This window comes from Rhyacophila brunnea, unplaced genomic scaffold (genome assembly GCF_057557595.1).
Source record: "Rhyacophila brunnea isolate RB1 unplaced genomic scaffold, BYU_Rbru_1.0 scaffold_12, whole genome shotgun sequence".
Taxonomy (NCBI): Eukaryota; Metazoa; Arthropoda; class Insecta; order Trichoptera; family Rhyacophilidae; genus Rhyacophila; species Rhyacophila brunnea.
In genome coordinates this window covers 39519605-39542574 of record NW_028232774.1, presented here as the reverse complement: position 1 = coordinate 39542574, position 22970 = coordinate 39519605, and the positions used below count along the sequence as shown (strand labels likewise).

The 22970-nt window shown below is 32.4% G+C and overlaps 1 protein-coding gene across 2 annotated transcripts in view; it reads right to left on the bottom strand.

The window, feature by feature from the left end:
* Positions 1–22970, bottom strand: part of Stim (stromal interaction molecule) — a 124542-nt gene that overhangs the window by 97588 nt on the left and 3984 nt on the right. For both annotated transcript variants that reach the window (XM_085961280.1, XM_085961281.1), the window contains exons 2-3: positions 18286–18440; positions 866–985 (exon numbers count right to left, since the gene is read on the bottom strand). In XM_085961280.1, the coding sequence (XP_085817406.1) occupies positions 866–985; positions 18286–18440 (275 nt within the window). The remainder of the gene's footprint in view (positions 1–865; positions 986–18285; positions 18441–22970) is intronic.

The following is a 22970-nucleotide window of genomic DNA, read 5'->3' as shown; positions in this document are numbered from 1 at the left end:
TGCATGGTGAAAAAATAATATTATTTTCTTTCCGACCATGGCCGATCCTAATAGGATCATATGGGCGTCCACAGAGTAGAGGTTTGTATTAACAGATTTTTTTTAAGAGAAATGGATGTCAGCCACTTGCTCAACCTATTAGGTCCATACCCTGACTCACACACAAATTGAAAAACAATGTGTACTTGCCAGACCCAGGATTCGAACCTGGGACCCACGGCGTGGTAGTCCGTGGGTGGGTTTAATGGTATATTAATAAGACTAATAATAATGTATATTTAGTTAAAAATATAAGTTTACACAATGAAATATGTGTTTAATTGGTTGCATTATGTTTTTTTAAAAACAGAAAATATTTACAAAAGAAAGAGCGGCCCGCCAAATATTTTTGATTTCAAAATTGTCCCTTTGACGAAAAAGTTTTTGAAACCCTTTAAAAACAAAAGTACCTACCCCAATAATTGTGGAAACCGAGATTTTAAGCTGTTGGTTTGAACGAAGCCACAATAAGAGCCATTAAAAGGAAATTATGCTACTATTGGATAATCTGTAGCTCCTGATTTTTTTAATAATACACAATAATTTTATGGAGACGTAGTACTTACCTATAATTTTTCACACCGAATATATCGATTTATGAAATAGTTGGAGTGCCAGTACAATAGTTTTTCAATGTTAGGCTTAGAATGAGGGCTTAATATTGTTGGCGTGGGGGGGGGGGGTTCATTATAATAAACTCCATTACTATTGGAAAGGTTGCGTAGTCGCATCTCTCGCACTATTCGATATAAACTATAATACCACCCAATAATAAAAACTTAAAGAAAATAATACATTAAAGATAAATAATATTGAAATAACAAACCTCTGAACGCAGCCACGCTTCCCATAGTTCTCTGGCGGAGATGTGCATGTCGTCGTTGTGGTGAAAGGCTTGCTGCCGCCTCTCGTAACCAGAGTCATACTGCAGCTCCTCCCGCAGGAACTGGACAAACACACATTACCATTATTTATTACATAGGTACCCTGAAAAGAGGGAATATTACCTTTGATTTTATTAATATAATCAGTTAGTCAATTGGTACAAATTTTACGTAGATTTAAGCGAATCTTGGGTTAAATCGGTCATTAATTAAGTGGTTATTAATTATAAAGTTAGATCACGCTATACATTTTTAGATCAAGCGTCATAAATAACAAAAAAATATCTATCAATAACCTACTAAAGTTACTAAACCATAGATGCACTGCACTCACAGCATCCATGAATCGAACGCCACTGGTACAGTACATGACTTCTACAATTTTATTTTTTCATTATAAGACATTCAATTTTACTAAAGCGTCAATTACATTGAGCTTCTTTACGAGCCTCTTTGTTGGCGAATTTATAATCTGCCTGTAAAGTCGCCCAGTGTAATCATCGAACAAGCTAACAAGCAGGTTGTAAACACTCTACCGAGAAAAGTTGAGAGCCGGTCAACTTTACACGCTACACGCCGGGCCGGGGCCTACTGCGTCTGCGCAGTAGAGCGCAGTAGCAACCTCCCGGTAAAAAAACGAACTACGTTCTGTCAAAATAGTCGCTGGCTCGTGGCTTCTCAGCGAATGGAAAGTTTTGTGTGTAATCATCAAATCGCAGTAGCTGAATCACCCGCTTTTAAATTCGCCAATAAACAGCTCGTAAAGAAGCTCAATTGACGCTTAAGTAGGTATGTATGTAAGTACCTACAGGCCAGCCATTTTTGTAACAAAATAAATTATTTTAAAATTAATATGTAATATGAATAGAATGATGAAACTCTATGAAATTTACTAAATCTGTAAAAATAAGTTTTTCATTAACATTTTCACACTAAAATTATAAATATTGTTTTGAAAATATACATGACGTGGATAATAATGAAGACGCGAGTTAACTCATTTGTGGCTTGACAGTACATATACATTTTGACGAGTTGAATCGCTCGTGGCATTCTCCGTGTTAAAAATGTAACATTCCAGATCGAAAATCCTCAAAAGCATACTTACCCTTCAGAAAAATCTTAGAAAAAATCGTGTGGGATTTGAACATGCGCCTTTCGATTGCACAGATGAGTGCTTTAATCAATAAGACTCGAGTACTATGCATGCAGATATTTCCTGTTGAGCGTCTGAGGTGTTTTCTAATTCACTTAATAATTATAAGCGTTTGAAAAAGTAAAACAAATAATATAATATCCACGAAACGAAGTAGAATAAAAGCCTATAATAAGTAAACGAGAGTTAATTGTTGGTTTCTGTAGTTCCTCGGAATAACGCACAGGAAAAATGTGTCGTGATTTTTCGCTATCGGAAGATGACATATTTTTGAGGAATTTCTTATAATTAAATAAGTACATATTCACTGTAAACACTTCATAAATATGTCAATATTTTGGTCTAGAATACTATGCCAATTTCAAAGAATACAATACACACAAATATACTTAGCTAGATGTTAAATATTTTTGATTATGTACTACTTCGCAACAGACAATAAACAAACTACAGGTCGGAAATTGTAATAAGTAATATTTTCAGAGACACAATATTTAATGTGTCAATAGATTGGTGCCACGTCCTTGCTGACATTTTAGATACAGAGTCAACTTCTAGGAGTGAAGTTAACAACTAAAGGTTAAGACTATTCATAGTATGGAAATCCATATTGTGGAGGAATATTCCAAATAAAAATATATATCCACCACTCATAGAATTAGAGGTTGTGATCGAGAAATCTCGTCGCGTGAATTCTCCAGAAATAAGGAAAAAAGCCAATCTCGAAATTCAATTAAATTCAAATTCATTTAAAAATAAAAATTTAAAGGTGCTTACTCAAAAGTGAGTTTGGTTGCAGCTGATATAGGTAATCGGTTTTAAAATAAATCACAGTTTTCAAAATACTTTTGCTTAGAAGTTAATTGTAAGTATCTTTTTTATTTATTTTACATTAATTATGTACTTATAATTTAATTAACAGGGTTAAAATTATTTTCTCAGTTTAAGCTATGTCTACAAATTAAAATGTCTATTTATTTTGCTTACATGTGACAAAATCTCAAAAAATAGCACATTCTTTAGACACATTGGTATTAAAATTTTGATTTCGTGAAAACGCGACTTAATAACTTTTACCCTGCATCCACAGAATTCTCATTCCTCGATAAAACATTAATGAGTTTCATTTCATTCAAACATTTGAGATCTCAAGAATTTGTCACTAGGCAAGCTGAATTGAATTTCCAAAAAAAAAATGATTTCTCGGTAAAAAAAAGCCTCTTTTTTGATTCTGAATGGAATTTCTTAAGGCTATACCTCAGTTGAGGCATGGTCTAAAAAGATCGTGGCTAGGCGATGCGCGGATCGCGGGTGCAAATGACGCATGCCGACCGAAATATAATTTGTCATATAAATCCAACATGCGTCCATTTAATGTTCTGTTTATTGTTCTATTAGTAACAATAATAATATATTCATTGACATGTTTTCTTTTTCAAGTAAATGGGTAACGTTTTTAGTCATCTTTATACGATTTAAGAATTAATACCCCCGTCGCCACCACGAAACAAATCGACGTGCAGTCACCTCGACGGTCGGTCTCCGATTGTCGAGTACTGCGAAATTTCGTTCCACATACTGTTCAAAATTATTTGCCGTTTCACTGAAGTATCGCCTTAAATATAAAGAGCTAAAATAATCGGCAAGATTGTTATTTCGAATTCTCGAGAAAATAAATTTTCTCGAAATGAAAATGTCCAGAAATCACAATCTACATAGAATGGTTACAACGCTCAAGGTCGTCGTTTAGTGTGTAAATATTACGTGAAAGAGCCAAATCAGTCGGTTCGTACGTGAATGTCAGTGAAGACAAATCCATCCAAAATCGGCGTTCCGTGTGCAGGTGGGTCAACAGACTTTTTGCGAAAATTGGCCATTAGCCATTGCCCATTCGCTTGGAGCACCAGGTCTACGCCCCTGCACGTGACATAGTATATTGATGGAAAGAAAATCACATGTGAATTTTAATTACCTACCAGTTAGCTGGATTCCAACTAAGTGTTCGATTCTTGCAATAAAAACGATTTGATTCGTGTAACAAAATAATTGAAAAACGATGAAAAATGGGATTTTCATGATGGATTGTTTCGTGAATCGTTACTATAATTTTTGATCCGTCTACATTAGGAATTTTAAAAGTGGTACCTATCCCATTATTTTTCGACACCAAAATAGATACCGGTAAAATCGGACAATACCGATATATTTGGTATTGAAAGTGGAAACTAAATGTATTAATTAACATAAAGGCTGAACAGGACTGTAAATTTTTTGTCGAGTTACGCGATGTCTGGTTTACCTCCGTGGCCCTTTATCATCCTTCGTGACCAGAAATTACGTAAATGCTATATCATATTAATATTTTAAAGATAACTATATACCTATATTGGTAGATACTTCTGTTTTTTTCTTCAATTATTTACGAATACCGGCATTCAATAGGAGATACCGAAATACCGGTATTGATTACAAGATTACATCTAAATTGTACATATTACATTCATCTGTATCACATTTCACGGAATCGAAAAGAGATGAGTGTGTAGCATTGCAGATAGGTATCTAATAATGTTCCAATTTTAGTAGATTCGTTAAGAACATTAATTTGATAAATACAACATAATACTTACGATCACCTACTTGCTAACCTAGAGCGAAATGCAGAAATATTTGTCATAACTAAAATTTCCTTAGCAGAAAACACTATGCAGAAACATTGTCCTTAGTTAAGATCATTTCTATTGAAAATAATACCATATTTAAAAATTCTCTTTCCTACAGTTTAGGTAAATTATTTTATAATTGTTAAACGATGACAAAAATATGACAACTGCATTTTATAAATGCAATAACTATAAATACATATTAATATTTAATTAATTTCTTTTATTTTGTTAACTGTCAATTCATGGTGGAACTGCATTGTATAGTTGTTTTTATTTAATAAAACGCAATTTTTTTATAGTACTTATTCCACTTTAATTAATATATTAGGACCGGTTTCGTCCGCCTCAGTGGGACATTTTCAACTTATTAGTATTATAATATTTAATTATAATACTCTTATGTTTCCGTTATAAGTCATTATGCGTGATTCCACAGGCACCGCAAGATATTTTTTAACATGGTAACACTAGCGTCATCTGGCTCTCATTCTATCATCTGGCATTTTGTATTTCTGCGGGCTGGCGTATAAAAGTAAAATAATATTCTGCAAGTACATTCCAAACGAATTAACACTATCAATATCCATATTGAGATACAATGTTAAACGAATTTGAGTGTATGGACTGTTTTATAGACATGCGAATTTATTTTGACAGCAGCTGTCAGTGGTAAATGGTAATACAGAAGGGGCGTGTTCATAACAGAAGTAGTCTATGGTTAAGGATTCCTTAACTCTATACTCAGGATTGTCTATAGTTAAGTCATACTTTTCGGCGACTTATCCTTAGGATCGAAATCTTAGATTGTGCATGCCGCTCCTACTTTTAAATCATTCAAAAGTATTATATAAGCATGATATACGATATGATTGTATTTCTTATTTACTTAGTTAACTATTTTCTCTTGTCTTTTCCATGTATTCCGATCGTTTCATTACGTATTTGAAATGTTGTATTTAAACAAGAATATGATCTCAATGTTATCTATACAGCCACCGGTTTCCGATATAATCCACTGTAAATAAAACACTTAATAATACCTAAGTAATAAAACCCGCGGAATACAGGGGAAATGCCAAAGAAAATAGGTAGGCAAGTAAATTAGAAAAAAACACAATCACATCGTATATATTTAAGTAAGTATACAAAATTCTGAATAATTGAAAATTAGCTTAGCAAGTAGGTTCTCGTAAGTATCAAGTCGTACCTATCAAATATATGATAAATATAACTGCTTTATTATCAAATTTGTGTTATATACCAATCAATATTGTTTTTATTCATGGAATCTAATAAAATTTGAAAATAACTGTTGCAATGCTCCACGAACAACGCGTCATTATTTGGTCTCAATGCTATATTGCCATATATTTCCGGTACGACAGCTCACGGTGAACTATGATACGTAATACGTCCAATTTACATGTAAACCATCAGTGCCAAGTAACGCGAACGTACTGTTGCATTATTAACTCAATAATTATAATCATAGATTTCGATAAACGGCTCTGGAATAGCCATGTAGAGATTCCTAATAAATGTCACTGGGGCGGGACCGCAGATAATTAAACCTCCCGGATTCGGTGGGATAAAATAGTAATAATAAATAATAAATAGTAAAGATAACTGTGGTACTTTGCTTAAGTCGGTAGCTTTATTTTAATAATTAGAATTCTGCAAAGAGCGACCCGTTTTTATTTTGTGGTAGGGGAAAATCGGCCATTTAAAAATACTTAGTAGTTTGTCTATTCACTTAATATTTTATTACTATTGCACTGTATATTTTGCTTTTCTATTATTATGATTTTATGTGTATTATTCTCATTTATAAATTGAAACCCAAATATTGTTATTTTAATGTGCACGCCCCATTTATAAACAAAAAATATAATCTCCCGTTTATGTATATTTGGATTCGAACTTGAACTCCCATTTACCCATCACCAATGAATGAATCATGTCTTAAGATAAGATACAATTGCAGAGACAAATTTGTGTGATATAAGATATAACATTTATCACAAAAATAAGATAGTAAATAGTACTTATTTTGACCATGTCCGATCCTAATAGGATCATAATAATAATGGTCCTCCACAGAGTGGAGGTTAGTTTGTATTAACAGTTTTTTTTTTTTTTTTTTCGAGAAATGGATGTCAGCCACAGCACAAAATATATTAATTTTATTATTAATTATGAGGTTTCGTAAAAAACATTGGAAATAAAAAAAATATTTTGAAAAATATCCGCATTTTATTACCATGAAAAAATAGCGAACATAATACGCAGCGATTTTCAAAATAAACAGTTTTACTTTGATGTTTAAATATAACATATACAATAAAATTTAAGTTGGCTAAGTATGAAACAACAAATTGGTACGATAAGAATATTAGATAGTGCAAAGGATCTAAAACAGTGTGAAACAATAGTATTTTTATATAGTTGTAGGTACATTTGAAAAAACTACCACAATTTTTAAAAACTATTTTGCACATTAAAAAATATATCATTCTAAAAATATTAAGTATGGGTAAGGTTAGGTTAATTTAGTAATCTAACGATAAAAAATAATAAAATATATACTTAAACCAGATTCATTTATGTATATTCTCTAAATTGATAATTTTCTTGATAAATCATTTTCAATGTGAAAAATACATAGATCAGCGGTATTTGTTCATTTTATGACTTAGTACTTAAACGTGAAATTAGTAATTTCTACATGGATTTATTAAAGTTTTGTGAACTCTTTCATTTCCAGACTATTCAAATAATGATAGTATTTGATGGTTAATAATTTTATAACATGTACTATTGACGTTTTTTTTCCTCAGTTAACAGGGATAAATTTAAAATTCAAACTAAGTATTATGATATTATATTATGATAATATGATTATATGATAACATTTTCATAAATTTACCAAATACCACAAGAATAGAAATTCTAGATAATGTGTTGAATTTTTTCGTAATATAATAATCAATTGCCACCCTTATAAAACCCATTCCATCCCAGTCCCATTCATAGTCAACGCCTGCATCCAGTAAGGTACGATCATTTCATCCAGGGGCTCCAGGTTCGATTCCTCGTGAGGTCACAATACTTGTATGTGATTTCCTCAAAGCCTGGGTGTTTATGTGATCGTTTTACTTCTACTACAATACTACTGTTTCACTACATTACTGTCATTTGGCCGTGATTGTTGTACTGTTAAATTAATTAATAAAGATATACACATAAGTATATATATTTGCCCAAGTACTTATATAAAAAATATAGTAGAAAGCTGAGTTGACATTTTTCCACTATTATAAATGTTTAGTTTATTATCTTCCGTGTAAATGCAATAATATTGTTTTAAGTTAATAATAATTACCAATTAGCATTTAAAAATGCCTGATTTTCGACTAATAAATGTATTCGAGCTATATTGGTGCTATACAAAAAAATAGCGAAAAGCATTCTCTCAAAGTGTCAATATAATGGAACAGTCCTAGTATAATAAATAGATTGGCAGGAGCACAACATATTTTTGCAATAATGTAATTCATTAAAGCCAAACTACATCAGGAAATAAATGTGTTTACTGAAATAATCATGGGGTGGCATTTTAAGTTTTCGATTATTGTCTAATTTATTGAAACTAATTCTGAAAAAAAACTAAATTCCTGGTCTCTGTTCACTGCTGGAAAATTATACTTATAATATATATGAAAATAATACAGTAACATCCACAATGGCCGCGCGGCTTAAGCGTCGTCCTATAGCGTCGTGGGTCCCAGGTTCGAGTTCTGGGTGTGGCAAGTACACATATTGTTTTCAACTTGTGTAGGTATGAGTCAGAGTATAGACCTAATTGGTTGAGCAAGTGGCTGACATCCATTTCTCGTAAAAACAAAAACTGTTAAAATACAAACCTCCAATATGATCCTATTAGGATCGGACATGGTTGGAAATAAAAAAAACGGTAGAAAAACACCATATTATATATTTTATAACTACATATTTTTACATTGCACTAGCATTTGTACCAAGCTTCGGTTGGGTGCTTTCCTTGGTGTGTGTGTATTTTTTTCTGTTTCATTTTAATTACTTTACGAAAGACATAATGATGAATCTGTTTTTAGTTCTCTTGTCCAGAATGTCAAGTCAAGACAGTATAGGTCTTGATTTCAGTTTTCTTGGTTAGACTACATTCATTTTCTCAAATACATAATCTTTCTGCCATTTTAAATAGACATTTTTTTTGGAAATTATTGCCATCTGTCAGCAGGTTTGTGAAGTATCCATTTAATACACTGACCCATAAAATTGTCAATGGGAGATGAATTCATCTCGTAAGACGTAAGTTATTTCATGTCGCATTTGACTATTGGCCTTATTACGTGTTATGGCAAAGGTAAAGGGCAGACAAATCGAGAATTGTGGCCGTTTGAAGCCAAAAAATAATCAATGGGATTATCGGAACAAACACATTCTTGATAATTACTATCTGGAAAGTTTCTGTTCGTTCTAAATGACTCAAGTTTTCGAAAAATCAGGCTGTGCATGATCATGTGTCAAGAAATTTTGCTGGTACAGAGATAACTATTTTCCGCTGATGACTCTTATGAATTGAAGTAACCTTTGACATCTTCCACGTTTGCGGTAAGATACCTGTCACCATTTTAAAATTAATTAAATGTTTGTAATATAATATTGAGCCCTTATTGACAAAGTCAATACACTCATTTAAACATGTTGGGATTTTATCCGGTCTCTAAGAGCGAGTAGAGTTGGGTATTTTCCGAGATAATCTCAATCTCGAGATTCGGGATTTCCCGAAATCATGAAATATAGAATTCTCGAGATTCGGGATTTCCAGAAAAGAATTCTCGAGATATCGAGATATCAGTGTAAAAACAGACAAATTCCAAAAAAATATGATTTTTTATATTTATGTAAGAAGACAAACAAATAGAAGTAGGAAAACAAAAATAGTTCAAAACATTACTTTTTAAAAAATAATTTCAAAAAATACAGACTCAACCGCTACACAAAATTCCCTGATGTTGAAAAATTGCGCTCATTTTGAGTCGACGTTGGCTTAATTGTGTTAAAAGACCCGAAAATTCTTCGAACGTTTTGTGTTTTCTGTCCATTTTTCTCATATAGAAAAATCGTTTTTCAATCAATATTTGATAATAAAGAAATCCCGAATCCCGAGAAAAGATTCTCGAGATCCGGGATTTCCCGAAATGTTAAAAATTTCAATTCTCGAGATTCAGGATGGAAAATCTCGAAAATTTCTCGACAATTCCCGAAACCCAACTCTAAGTGCGAGTATTATTTTAAAATACACATAAAAACATCGCCTTCATCAATTATAATGTCGACATCGTGTGATGGTTTTCTTGATGTTGAGGCAACATCCAGATTCGGAATACTACTGAGATTCTTACAATTTCGATAAATTCATCATCCATCATTACTTCGCAGTAAAATATTGAAGATACTATCGGTGAATTCTGAATTCAAATTGATACATTTTTTGTCGAATAATGACTTCAATAAAATAAATAATTGTAGATATTGTTCCGTAACCAAGGTTACTGTTTATTAAAGAAATATAAAGAAAAAGTATTTACCTATGTCAATAAGTTCAAATTTTAATAATGTATGGGAAACTTTAAATGATAAATATCGTGAATTAAACCACAAAACACTTCAAAATATTGATGTGTTGATACAATCTTCAGTAAAAATCTCAGCGCTCTATAGGCTGCCGTTTCGGAGCCTTTAAATTCCGGACAAATTTTCGTCTATTCAATTCTTAACTATCCTAAACGCCAGATCATAAAATGTACAGGAAAGTGAAATTAAGAAATTACCAAACTATACTTAATTCGATTATAGTTCATATCGAAATATTAAAAACACATTTTTTATGTTTCACATCAAATTTAATTTTGGGGAATTTTTTTCAATTTCAAATGTATGAAAAATTCAATACATTGGCAAATAATGCCACTTTAATCCTATGCATTTAGGTTTATACATACATTTTGGAAATTTCATAGAGAATCGATTGATACATGAAAAACGTATTTCGAAAAATTGGCGTTTTGTGTTTTATACTTTTATTTATGGTATAGATATAAAGATAAACAAACGACGGTCACACTGCGTCGCAAAACCTTTTTCTAAATTATACCACATTTTAATTGATAAAAAACAAATTCGTTGAAAATAATCGATTTCAATATAACGTAATATTTTTTTAATTTTCTACAACCCCTATCTCCTTCCTCACAAATCTTCACATTATATCAGACTACCCTTCCCTCTTAGGTCGTGACGTTATACAGTAATAAAAACTGAATTGAAAGACACAAACAGGTTGTCACAGAGCACCGCCATCTTTAGATTAATAAAGCCTGAGAATAACTTCTTGCACAAGCAACGAGTGATCCACTGCCATACTACGAGGGTGGGTCAATAATTCCTTAGAAAAAAGCATTAAAACAGTTTTTATTTTTGTATTTTTTTTATATTTCTCAACATAATCTCCTTGGAGCTCAATACACTTGGTTAGACGTTTCTCAATTTTTTTTAAACCGTCAGAAAAATAAGTTTTCGGAAGGTCCTCAAAATAAGCATTTGTCCGATCGATGACTTCTTCATTTGAAAAAAAACGTTGTCCACTTAGCCATTTTTTTAAGTTTGGGAAAAGGAAAAAGTCACTGGGGGCTAAATCTGGCGAATACGGTGGGTGGTCGAACAATTCGAACTTCAATTCTTCAATTTTAGCCATTGATCGTAAACATGTGTGAACACGGGCATTGTCCTGATGAAAGAGGATTTTTTTCCTGTTTAAATGAGGCCGTTTTTCTTCAATTTTGTTTTTTAGCTGGTCCAATAAAGATGCATAATAATCCCCTGTTATTGTTTTTCCTTTTTCCAAATAGTCAACGAAAATAATTCCACGTGCATCCCAAAATACAGTAGCCATAACCTTACCAGCTGATTTTACGGTTTTCGCCTTCTTTGGACATGGTTTGCCTTTCGCAATCCACTGCTTTGACTGTTCTTTCGTCTCGGGAGTATAGTGGTGTATCCATGTCTCATCTACAGTCACAAAGCGACGAAAAAATTCATCCGGATTGCGTTGCATGAGCGACAACAGGGCTTTAGAGGCCACCACCCTATTGCGTTTATTGTCGACTGTGAGCAAACGCGGCACCCATCTTGCAGAAATATTTTTCATGCCCAATTTGTCATGTAAAATAGAAATGACGCTACCTTTTGAGATCCCTGTAACCTCAATTATCTCACTCAACTTTAATCTTCGATCATTTAACACCATATCGTGGATTTTATTGATCATTTCTGGTGTAGTCACCTCTACAGGACGTCCTGAGCGTGGTTCATCCTTTGTTGATGTACGACCACGTTTAAATTCATTTAACCAGTTATAAATAGTTGCAAGTGAAGGAGCAGATATGCCGTGAACTAAATCCAACTCATTTTTTATTTCCTTTGCTGTTAACCCTTTTATATTAAAATGTTTAATAACAGCTCTAAACTCAATTTTCTCCATTTTCCATTTTTCCATTTTCCACAAGCAAATTTTTTTTTAAATGTACGAGAAACACACAACAACCCGACCAATCTGATTGAAACTTCGCAGCATACTGAATCGGTAGTGCCGCTGCATGAAAACAAACCGCTTACAGTACTAGTCGCGCCACCTGTCGGCTTTTCTAAGGACTTATTGACCCACCCTCGTATTTATCGATAACGTACTTGCAAGCAGAGTTTGGTATTCTACAATGACTGAAGAGTATACAAAAGTTATTGGTTATTATCGTTTAGAATCGACTGTCACATTGACAAACGTCCTAGTGTATTATGATATTATTAAACACAGAAGAAGTTTACTTACTTTGATCGTCACTTCCAATTATTAATAACACATAACCACTAAATCAGATGAACTCCAAGGTCTCCAAGATACGTTAAAATAATCTGAAAGAAATCTGAAACTAAGAATACTCCGACAAGTGAACACGACAGACGCGTCAGTATGAGCACTCTATAGACAATGACACGTCATCCATAGACAATGGGAGGGGAGAAAAGTACACAACAGAGACAACACTAGTGACGTATTTTACTAAGCTACGTATTCACAATTCTGTAACCTTGAATAAAGGACTAACAGTATGATTAGTAAACCAAATTAATTTGATTACTAACATGTCTTCACAATTTGAAGTTCACTGTAAAAAAAATGCAATAAAAAAATTCAAGTAGCAATGTAAAATCTCAAGAGATAAACACAGAGCTCTGTGAGTAAAATAAACAAGCTCGATTAAGTAAATATTTATATTTTCCCCATCCAATGTTAGAATTTTTTATTTGCACCTGATTATAAAAGTGAGATGTACCTAAATACAAATAATAAAAAGATAAAATCTTCGCAGTCTGCTATTAAATCAATACACTTCATGCAAGTAAAAGAAACACGGGGGATCCAGGAAATATCCAAAATATGTAACAGGTACCTAGTACTTAAACTTAGGTAATTGAAAATAAATTGTTTATTTATTCAATGAAATAAACATGACAATATTTATAGATGTTCTTGTATTTCTGTGAAATTTAAGAGTATTTCAAGAAACATATTTTTAATGGACGTGTTAAATATTTTTAAGATACACATACGGGCAGGGCCGCGTTGAGGGCGGTTGCCGCCCCGATGCCAGCCCAAATTTGCCGCACCCCCTCCTTATGTGGACATTTAGCAAATGAAAAAATTGAAATAGTTACTATTTTACGTTCATATAATATAATAGTATAAGTATAATTAATTCCCCAGCAGTGGACAGAGACTAGAAATATAGCTTTTCAGAAATAGTTTCAACATAAAAGACAATAAACAATAGTCGAAAACTTAAAATAGCACCCCATGATTTTTTCAGTAAACATAAATTTATTTCCTGGCGCAGTTTTGCTACAATGAATTAAATAAGTACATTATTGCACAAATGATTCATGCCCACTATTGAGACTTTGAGAGAATGCTTTTCGGTATTTTTGTGTATACCATAGCAGTTGCTCGAATGCATTTATTAGTCGAAAATCAGGAATTTTTAAATCCTAAATAGAAATTAATATTATGCATTTTTCAATACATTTTGTGTTCGTGACGTTGCCTAGTACTATATAGTACCCCACAGCATAGCTTGTCACTTCGCAAACACTAATATCTAGGGAACACAGAATTAATGGGAACTGAAATACCCAACAGGTGTGGAGTAACAGGCAACCGATCTCGAGTGTTTAAGAATATGGGATAAACTTAAACACATGTCAAAAATACGTCATTCTAAACTTGTCCTTCGTTCTGACAACCGCTCTAGGTTTATGCACTGACGCTCATTCAATATTGGTGTATTTGAAGGTTGCAACACATACTTCTTCTTCCACCCTGTCACGTCCCAACATTGGGGCATAGGGCAAGCACAAGTTGGCGCCACTTCCCTCGGTCCATCGCCAACTCTCCTGCGCCTCCCGCCATGTCAGACCTGCAGCACGTAGGTCGCTTTTGTAGCACCGCTGCAGGGTGAGGGAGGGCCGGCCACGGCGACGGAACCCTTGAGGCTGTGCCACAAGGGTACAAAGTGCCGCACTCTTTGGCGGCATCCGGAATACGTGTCCCAGCCACGTAAATCGTCTCTTCGTGATAACTTCAATCACCGAAGGCTGTTGTGTCTAAACACATACTATTGCATGTTTAATGTTTGTTACATTTTCGTAGGGCACTCACACATTCAAAACTCTGCGTCAAAATGAAGTGTATTGGGGTATAGCCTATCTGAATTCTATTTATTAATCTGTTCTGTGCTAATATCATCGTCGCTTTCCATCCACAGATTGTTTGACATAATTATGCATGTAAAAAATAGGATACTATATTATTTGAAACCACCTGTGTATTGTAAGACGTATTTAATTATCTATGGATGATCATATCGTGAACGAGAGATAAAACATTTGTTGCGATCCTTGTAGTCAAGTACATAAGACGTTAGCCGTTCATGTGGGGCTCCGGGTTGAATTCCCGGTGAGGTAACCATATTTAGTTATGTGATTTTCTCAAAGCTTGGGCGTTTGTGATTGTTTCACTTCTATTACTAATTAAATTATTTCACTACACTATGGTCATTGGGCCTCATGGCCTGAAAAAACCTAATATGAGGAAGATAAAATCAATAGGCGATGCAAAATTTATAATATAAAGCTACATGAATACTCAGTTTGACCCATTGGTGAACCATTCGAGAATTTCTCGTGTTAGAACAGGTACTTAGTAATGTTTTTTTTAACACTATATTAGGGCATCTATTGAAAATTTCTGGTATTAATAGGTTCGCTAGAGGGTGAATATATTAGATAACAGGGATTCTTACCAACCAGTATAAAACATTGGATTTTAAAAATATCAAACAAAAAAATAGTACAGCATTTTAAATATTTATTTTAATTTTCAGTTTGTGACATCTGTTGATTGAATTTTAGCACAGAATAAAAAAATGATGTATTCATGTTTCCATGATGGAAAACACTTAAAAATATCTGTCCCAGTGGTTATTGTCCTTTTTTATCTCTCAGCATTAAGATTGAACATATTCTGTTAAAATATTTACAAACCCTGAAAGCGATTTTAGATACCTACATTATAATACAGGGAATAGTTTTATTATAAATTATCATTTGTATTTTTAAGTTACAAAAAGTACAGCATTTGTCAATATTTTATAGGCTATCATAAGAAAATACATTACGCTATATAATACAAGCAGTTTTTTTTAAATCTTTAGGACGTACCTAATTGGTTTTTTTATTTAGCGATAAACTTATAATTCTGAAGAAAAATAAACGAATTTTTCAAGCTATCTATCAAGCTATAAATATATATTTTTTTATTTCTGTCTTTTAAATCATACTTCTTTTATTTATGTTCAAAAAATCAAATGATTTAAACAAATATTTTTGAGTTATTAATATTTGATTGTTGGAAGTCAATTTTGTTTTCTATATATAAAAATAAAGTCGGTCACAATGGGTTAATGTTTGAACTGAATGTGTAAACTACACGTTTACACTGCATTTATTATTCAAAAAACATACAGACTAAGCACATAACTTTACAAGAATAGTAAAACAAGTGTTGGTATTAGATTCTCTATGGTATATAATATAAGTACCTACCAATTTATTATTTAGTATTTGGAGATTACATACAGCTGATAACAGTTAGCTACAAATGAGTGTATGGAATAATGTCTAACAAATAAACCGCCTATAATAAACATAATTTAAAATCATGTAACAGAAAATAATTTATACATCGTTTTGAAATGCCTCAGAAACATACAAGATAGAAAAATCCTTAAGTTTCCGGACACGGGCTTTAACACCACAAATCATACTACTTCATCTGTCCGCCCGTCAAGATTCAATTACTTACAAAAGTCGATAAGTAAATAATATGTAGCAAATAGTAGGCATATTTTAAACAGCATCCCTACAAGCGAAGTCACCAGACGTCAATTGTTGACATGCATTTCAACCCCTGAAGATTTGAAAAAAGATTTTTAAGAATTGGACAATTTAAATAATATAAAAGAAAGTTTTTTCTATGCCATTAAACCATAAATACTTATATAATTTTAGATTAAATTAGGTAAAAATGGTTCAACTGAATTAAAAACTAACTAACACCATCTGCATTTTGTATTTAACGTTCAATGAAAATAACTACGCACTGTTAGTCTTGTCATTTTTTATCACAACTTAAATATCCGCTGTTGATTCTTGATAATTTTATAATAATCTGTTTATTTAGGAAGACACAAAATTTAAACTTGTCATTCAATTTCATACAGTCAGTGAGGTTTTGGAATTCTATCAATTTAGTATGTAGTTGTCATTAGTGTTTCTTCCAAAAATCCACCCTTCGGCACTACCAAATTTTGAGCATCCAATTTTTATATTAGCCAACTATACGATTAAACCACTATTACTTCCATATAATTATTTAAGCTCCGTCAAAAAGCATCTCAAGTAAAGTTAAATACTCACTTGATAATACAATTATTGTAAAATAAAATCAGTTTTTTTTTTAATTGCATGGCAACAGATCAATACTATAAGTCAGCCGGTTGCATCATTAATTAAACTGAAGCTGGAAACGTAATCATGTATAAATACTGTGGCTTAAAAGTTTATTTTATTCCTATAAATATTGTGGATACAGGATTGTATTAAGTAGATATAAGAATAGAATAAAAGAAATAAAAATATCATCGGCACAATTAGCCGGATTTGTTTAATTTGAATTTTCAGTAAAGGAATCCATCTAATGAGTATGGATTACAATATGATATTAAGCAGAGTTCTAAGTAAAGGAGAGAGTTTAAATGTTCCGTGTAGCCAACATAAAAATAATATACATCGGTGACTTGTGTTAATCATTGTGAAAGTTATCTATCATCTCCTTTGTTACAGAGGACATTTTCAAAAGAAAGTTGGCATTATTGGAAGCAATCAATTGGAATTCATGAAATCATAATCAATTCGTAGTGACTGCAAGCAGTATTTTTATTTATTGTAGCTTGTAGAACACACACCACTCGTAACTTGCGCTGAAATTTCATTAAAAATTATCAACTGGTGCCATCTCTATAACACTAGTGAAGACTCAGTAGTAAATTATTATAAATGTCTACTTGAACTAGTGAAGAAATAATTTATTTACATGTATTGTTTTAACCAGCAATTAATGCCACAAATAATACAAATTAATTTTATTGTGCGTATTTAAATCAGGCACAAACAAGAAACAGCGGCATCTATATAATTTTAATGTAGCTAAGTCTTCAATATGGGATTATTCAGCTGTAATTCACACATAAATGTACGAAAAACAGCGTCGATATCTGATGCCAAAATGAACTATAATTCCTTCACTAATTATAAACACTCAAGAAAATATTTCCATAAAAAGAGAGAAAATCTCAAGAGAGAGAGACAGAGACATAGAGCTTAATATCACCCTTACACAATAGTCAATAAGCAATATGCTACTTTCAAATCAATTCGTATGATGACTTGATTTAGGGTTTATGTCACTTGTGTTTATTTGATTAAAATATACAATTTTATATTGTCTTCAAGCTTTTAAACGTTCATAGACCATTAGTTATATCAAAGTAAAATTCATTCTTAAGTGCATTATGTGCAATAGTTACATGATTTTACATCTGGTGCTGACCAATAATATTATTATTTTTAAGTTAGTTAAATTTCATATTTACCAATAACTTTACCGTCTAATTGCCTACCCAATACTCTTTTCGGTTAAAAATTGTTTAACAACGTTTTAACAAGCATTCGTCAACCACTAATGAGAAAAGTAGCTTCAAAACAAAAAATTAGATATTTGTCAAAGCAAAACGGCTGAAACAAAAATTAAATCCATTCTTACATCGTCTGACTCGGACAAGTCAACGTTTCCATTGGCGTCGTCATCCAGTTGTCCGTGGAGCAGCTGAATGGCTTCCAGCCCCTGGCGGTCCTGCTCTGTCAGGGTACCAGCCAGGCATGTCAGGTTTTCACCGCATGCCGAGCTGCTTCCTTCCCCTGCAACACAAAATAACCACAATATTAATCAAAATTAAAAACTGTTTTCTAATGTAGGAAGTCACAAAGGGAAAACCCAAATGGTGATATATAGTGTTCAACATTTGGATTAAAGCTATAAAACTACTAATTATACTGTTTTTATAATATGTACTGCATAAATATTTATATATTCTTTATACCTACTGTTTTAATAACATTTCTTTGTTTTATAAATGTCATGTTGTAAGCGTCTTAAATTTATACTTAATTTGTAAAGTTCACGAAGTATAATATGTAAAAAAAAATTGAATTAAAGCCTTGGGTTACAATTCAACATGCTTCTACGATCAGAACTGTTGCACATTGACATCAAAGCGAAGACAATACCTTTAAACATGTTGTGTTTATTATATTTTACTGATGGCGCGTGTCTACCTATTAATAGTCATGCTATATCATGAATAAATCCTATGAAAAACAAAAACAATTAGTATAATTAATGAATCTATATTTACATAAATTGATGACATTTTTTCATACAATTACTTATGATTATTGTACAATAATTAATTAAATGAAAACAAAATCAGGTTTTTTAATGACATTGTCAGACAGGTAGCATTTGCATTTGCTTAAAAGACTATACGTTTTGGATGGATTATCGCAGATATTGTCCAGTTTTGACCAAAATAGTACTCAAAACTAGACGTCACCCTCCATCAACATGTACGTTATTAAGGGAAAATAGTACCTAAAGCGTCAATTATATTGAGCTACTTTACGAGCTGTTTGTTGGCGAATTTAATAGCAGGCGATTCAGCTACTGCGATTATGATGATGACACACAAAACTTTCCATTCGCTGAGAAGCCACAAGCCAGCGACTATTTTGACAGAACGTAGTTCGTTTTTTTACCGGGAGGTTGCTACTGCGCTATACTGCGCAGACGCAGTAGGCCCACACGCCGGCGTGTAGCGTGTAAAGTTGACTGGCTTTCAACTTTTTTCGGTAGAGTGTTTACAATCTGCTTGTTAGCTTGTTCGATGATTACACTGGGCGACTTTACAGGCAGATTGTAAATTCGCCAACAAACAGCTTGTAAAGCAGCTCAATGTAATTGACGCTTAAGTGCCACTCAGGGATGTTAGATGTCCTCTCTTTACTTTCCAAAGAAATAGGAACTATATTTTCTTTCTATATTGAATGTTCATGTGCAGACACGCAGAATTATCAAATTAATTTCAGTGTCATCTACCAATACGTCGTAAATTGCTGTTTAAGCTTTTAAAAAATGTATAAAGTAATACACTAAACCAGAAATATTCATATAAAAATGTAAAATTATAATAGTATTTCAATAAAGCATAGAGCAAATTTACTAATATCAGGTTTTTAATTGGTAGTAGCAAGGTGAAGACGATTCTTAAGATTATAATCGGTGTATCGTGATTTCTGGTTATTTTATTTATAAATATAATTTTACATTGTTTTCCAAAATATGAAGACTGTAATGCCGATATATGTTCTGCGCAGTTCCAATTTTAAAAACATTATTTTGACATTGATGACAGATGATCGAAAATAATATTGCTTTCATTCGCATTACGCACTGATAAAATAGTTTTAAAAAGTCAAAAATAATCAAGTTAATTAAAAAATGCATTTATGATATTATTATGACATTGAAATATTTTTTTTTGTAAGAACAAAAGCGGTTTCTTGTCGTCATATATGACTACTTATGACAGCCCCACGATGGCCGAGCGGCTTACGTGTTCGCTTATAATGTCGTGGGTCCCAGGTTCGAATCCTGGGTCTGGCAAATACATTTTTTTTTTTTAATTTATGTTTGAGTCAGACTATGGACCTACTAGGTTGAGCAAGTGGTTAACATCAATTTCTCGTAAAAACAAAAATCTGTTAATAGAAACCTCCACTCCGTGAAGGCCCATATGATCTTATTACAATTGGATAATATGGTAAAAACAAACTAATGAATAATAGGTATTGATTCCTAAGATATCGTCACCGTTCAGGCAAAAGTCACCAACCCTGAAAATGGCAGTTTTGAGTTGAGTATGTCACCCGAAGCGTAAAATTATGTTCTTTAAGATGCAAAACTCACCACGGTACATTAGTTAGTAAAATTTTGCTTAAATCCGAATTATTTGTTTTTCACTAAATGACTTTCGATAAAATCTTAACAAGCAAAAGTCATTATAGGTGAATAGACATTATTGTCTATATAAAAAAAAAATCCTTCGTTATAAATATACAAACAAAAGTCACTATACTATGGATGGTGAGTTTTACTGATCCTTCTTTTGGCTAACATTGTTCAGATTATTAACTAGCAAAAGTCACCAAACCATAATTGAGCTACCTTGCCTCCTTCAAAACCTTCCAGATGTTTTCATTAGCATCAAAAAGTAAAATTACCTTAAAGACATTATTAAGAAGACATGAGAAAATAATTTAATATAGATAAAACCTTAAAAACATTAAAATCTGATTTTTCCTGCATTTTCAAACTTTCAAATTGCGATATCTCAAAACTATGTTTTTAGGGTTGGTGACTTTTGCCTGAACGGTGACGATATATACCTATATAATTCATTGAAACTCCTACAGTCTAGATATCTAATATATTAATATGAACATCTCACGAAGAATGCTGTGTTTACCATTTCGATTTTTCTTAATCCTACAAATATTATAATTTTCATAGGTAAATGTCGAGAAAATGACAGATACAAAATATTCATAGGAAAATAATAAATAAATAAATATCATTTTTAGGTTAGGTACAGTCTTAGCAACTGTCACTTTGACAGATTGCCTTCAGTCCGAAAAGCTAGAGAAAAGTGGTTTGACGTTTCAAGTCAAACGATTTCTGGCAATCAGAACCCACTGGATTTACATGCATAGTCAGAAATCAGTTGTCAATCTATCAAAAACATTTGCTGGAACATACCGTAAGTTGAGCAAGTGTTCAACATCTATTTCTTGTAAAAAGAAGTTACTTGATACAAACTCAATTCTACGGACACCCATACGACAAGCTTAGTATTAAGTATAATGTTGTAATGTAATGTTTAGTATTATAGAACGATAGGTTTAATGAAACAATTAAACATTAGTTAAAAGTTGAAAACAATAATTTATTATTGTGTTTATACCGACTAGTGACTATAGTGACTATTGTAGTTCACGAATTGTACCTAAGTACACAAAACACTACAGGTCTCAATTCTTAATTTACACTAATGTTTTATCTATAAAGCCGCGTTGACGCGATCCAAGTACGATCCAAGTACACTTGGACCGAGTGCCATCCAAGTAGACATCTTCATACTAATTATTCCTATCCAAGCTACTTGGACCGCGTCCTACTCATCCAAGTTAACTTGGATAGGAATAAATAGTATGAAGCTGTCACTTGGATGGCACTCGATCCAAGTTTACTTGGATCCGTACTTGGACCGTGTCAACGCGGCTTAAGTATAGCAAAGCAGAATTATTGGTATATTATGATATATAATCAAAATTAGGAATTACTGTTAATACTACGTTAAATCTGACTTGTTTTGAAAAAGCCTTATAGCCATAATACATGCAAATAAAGTGAAATCAATAAGAATTAAGTAATTCTTGTTGTAGCTATGTATCCTATCAATATGGATCAATGTAAACAATGAAATGTCGATGTGTATCAAAATTTTGCACCATTCTATGTAAGTATCAGAGATAAACTTTTATCAAAGCATCATAATTACTAGATTTCCCATGATATATTTATGATACTCGACATGATTAGATTATTCTGACATGCACACACTTCATGTTGATTAAAAGTAAACACAAAATGGCAAATATACGCAGAATACTGGGTAATATTGTTTGACTATGACAACACGCTTGACGTTGACAGTTTAAAATCATTACTGCAATGTATTTCTGCGATCAGTGGCCATGACCATGGTGTTTAATAATATAATGCAAGTAAATCAAATATTCAGTAAGTACATCGGCAAGAGATAACACACACTTACTTAATTATGTATTGATTTATTAATGTGTCACCATAACAGGTCAGATAAATATTTACACTAGGATGTTACTATCTAAAACAAAATGATGAGATTATTTTATATATTGCAATAGGAAATTGCACACCTAAACGTTAAATTAACTATTACTTTTATTCAACGAATAACGAACACAAGATTTAAGAATGTACCATTCTGATTATTGAACATCCATAATTTTGAAAAACACTTTCTGAGAAAATATATTATAACCAATAGAAAAATTCTTTTTGAAAAAAGGAAGCCACTCCGGCAGGGAATCGAACTCTGCATCTCCTGGGTTTACGCCCCGTCCGTTGCATTTACCTCGATGCTACAAGGCGACGTACTAATTGCGACAAATTTTAACTATTGGCCTTTTTAATACCCACTCATCAGCGTTCTTCTAAATCTTTTAAAGATTTAGAAGAACTTTTTTCTATTGGTTATAATATATTTTCTCAGAAAGTGTTTTTCAAAA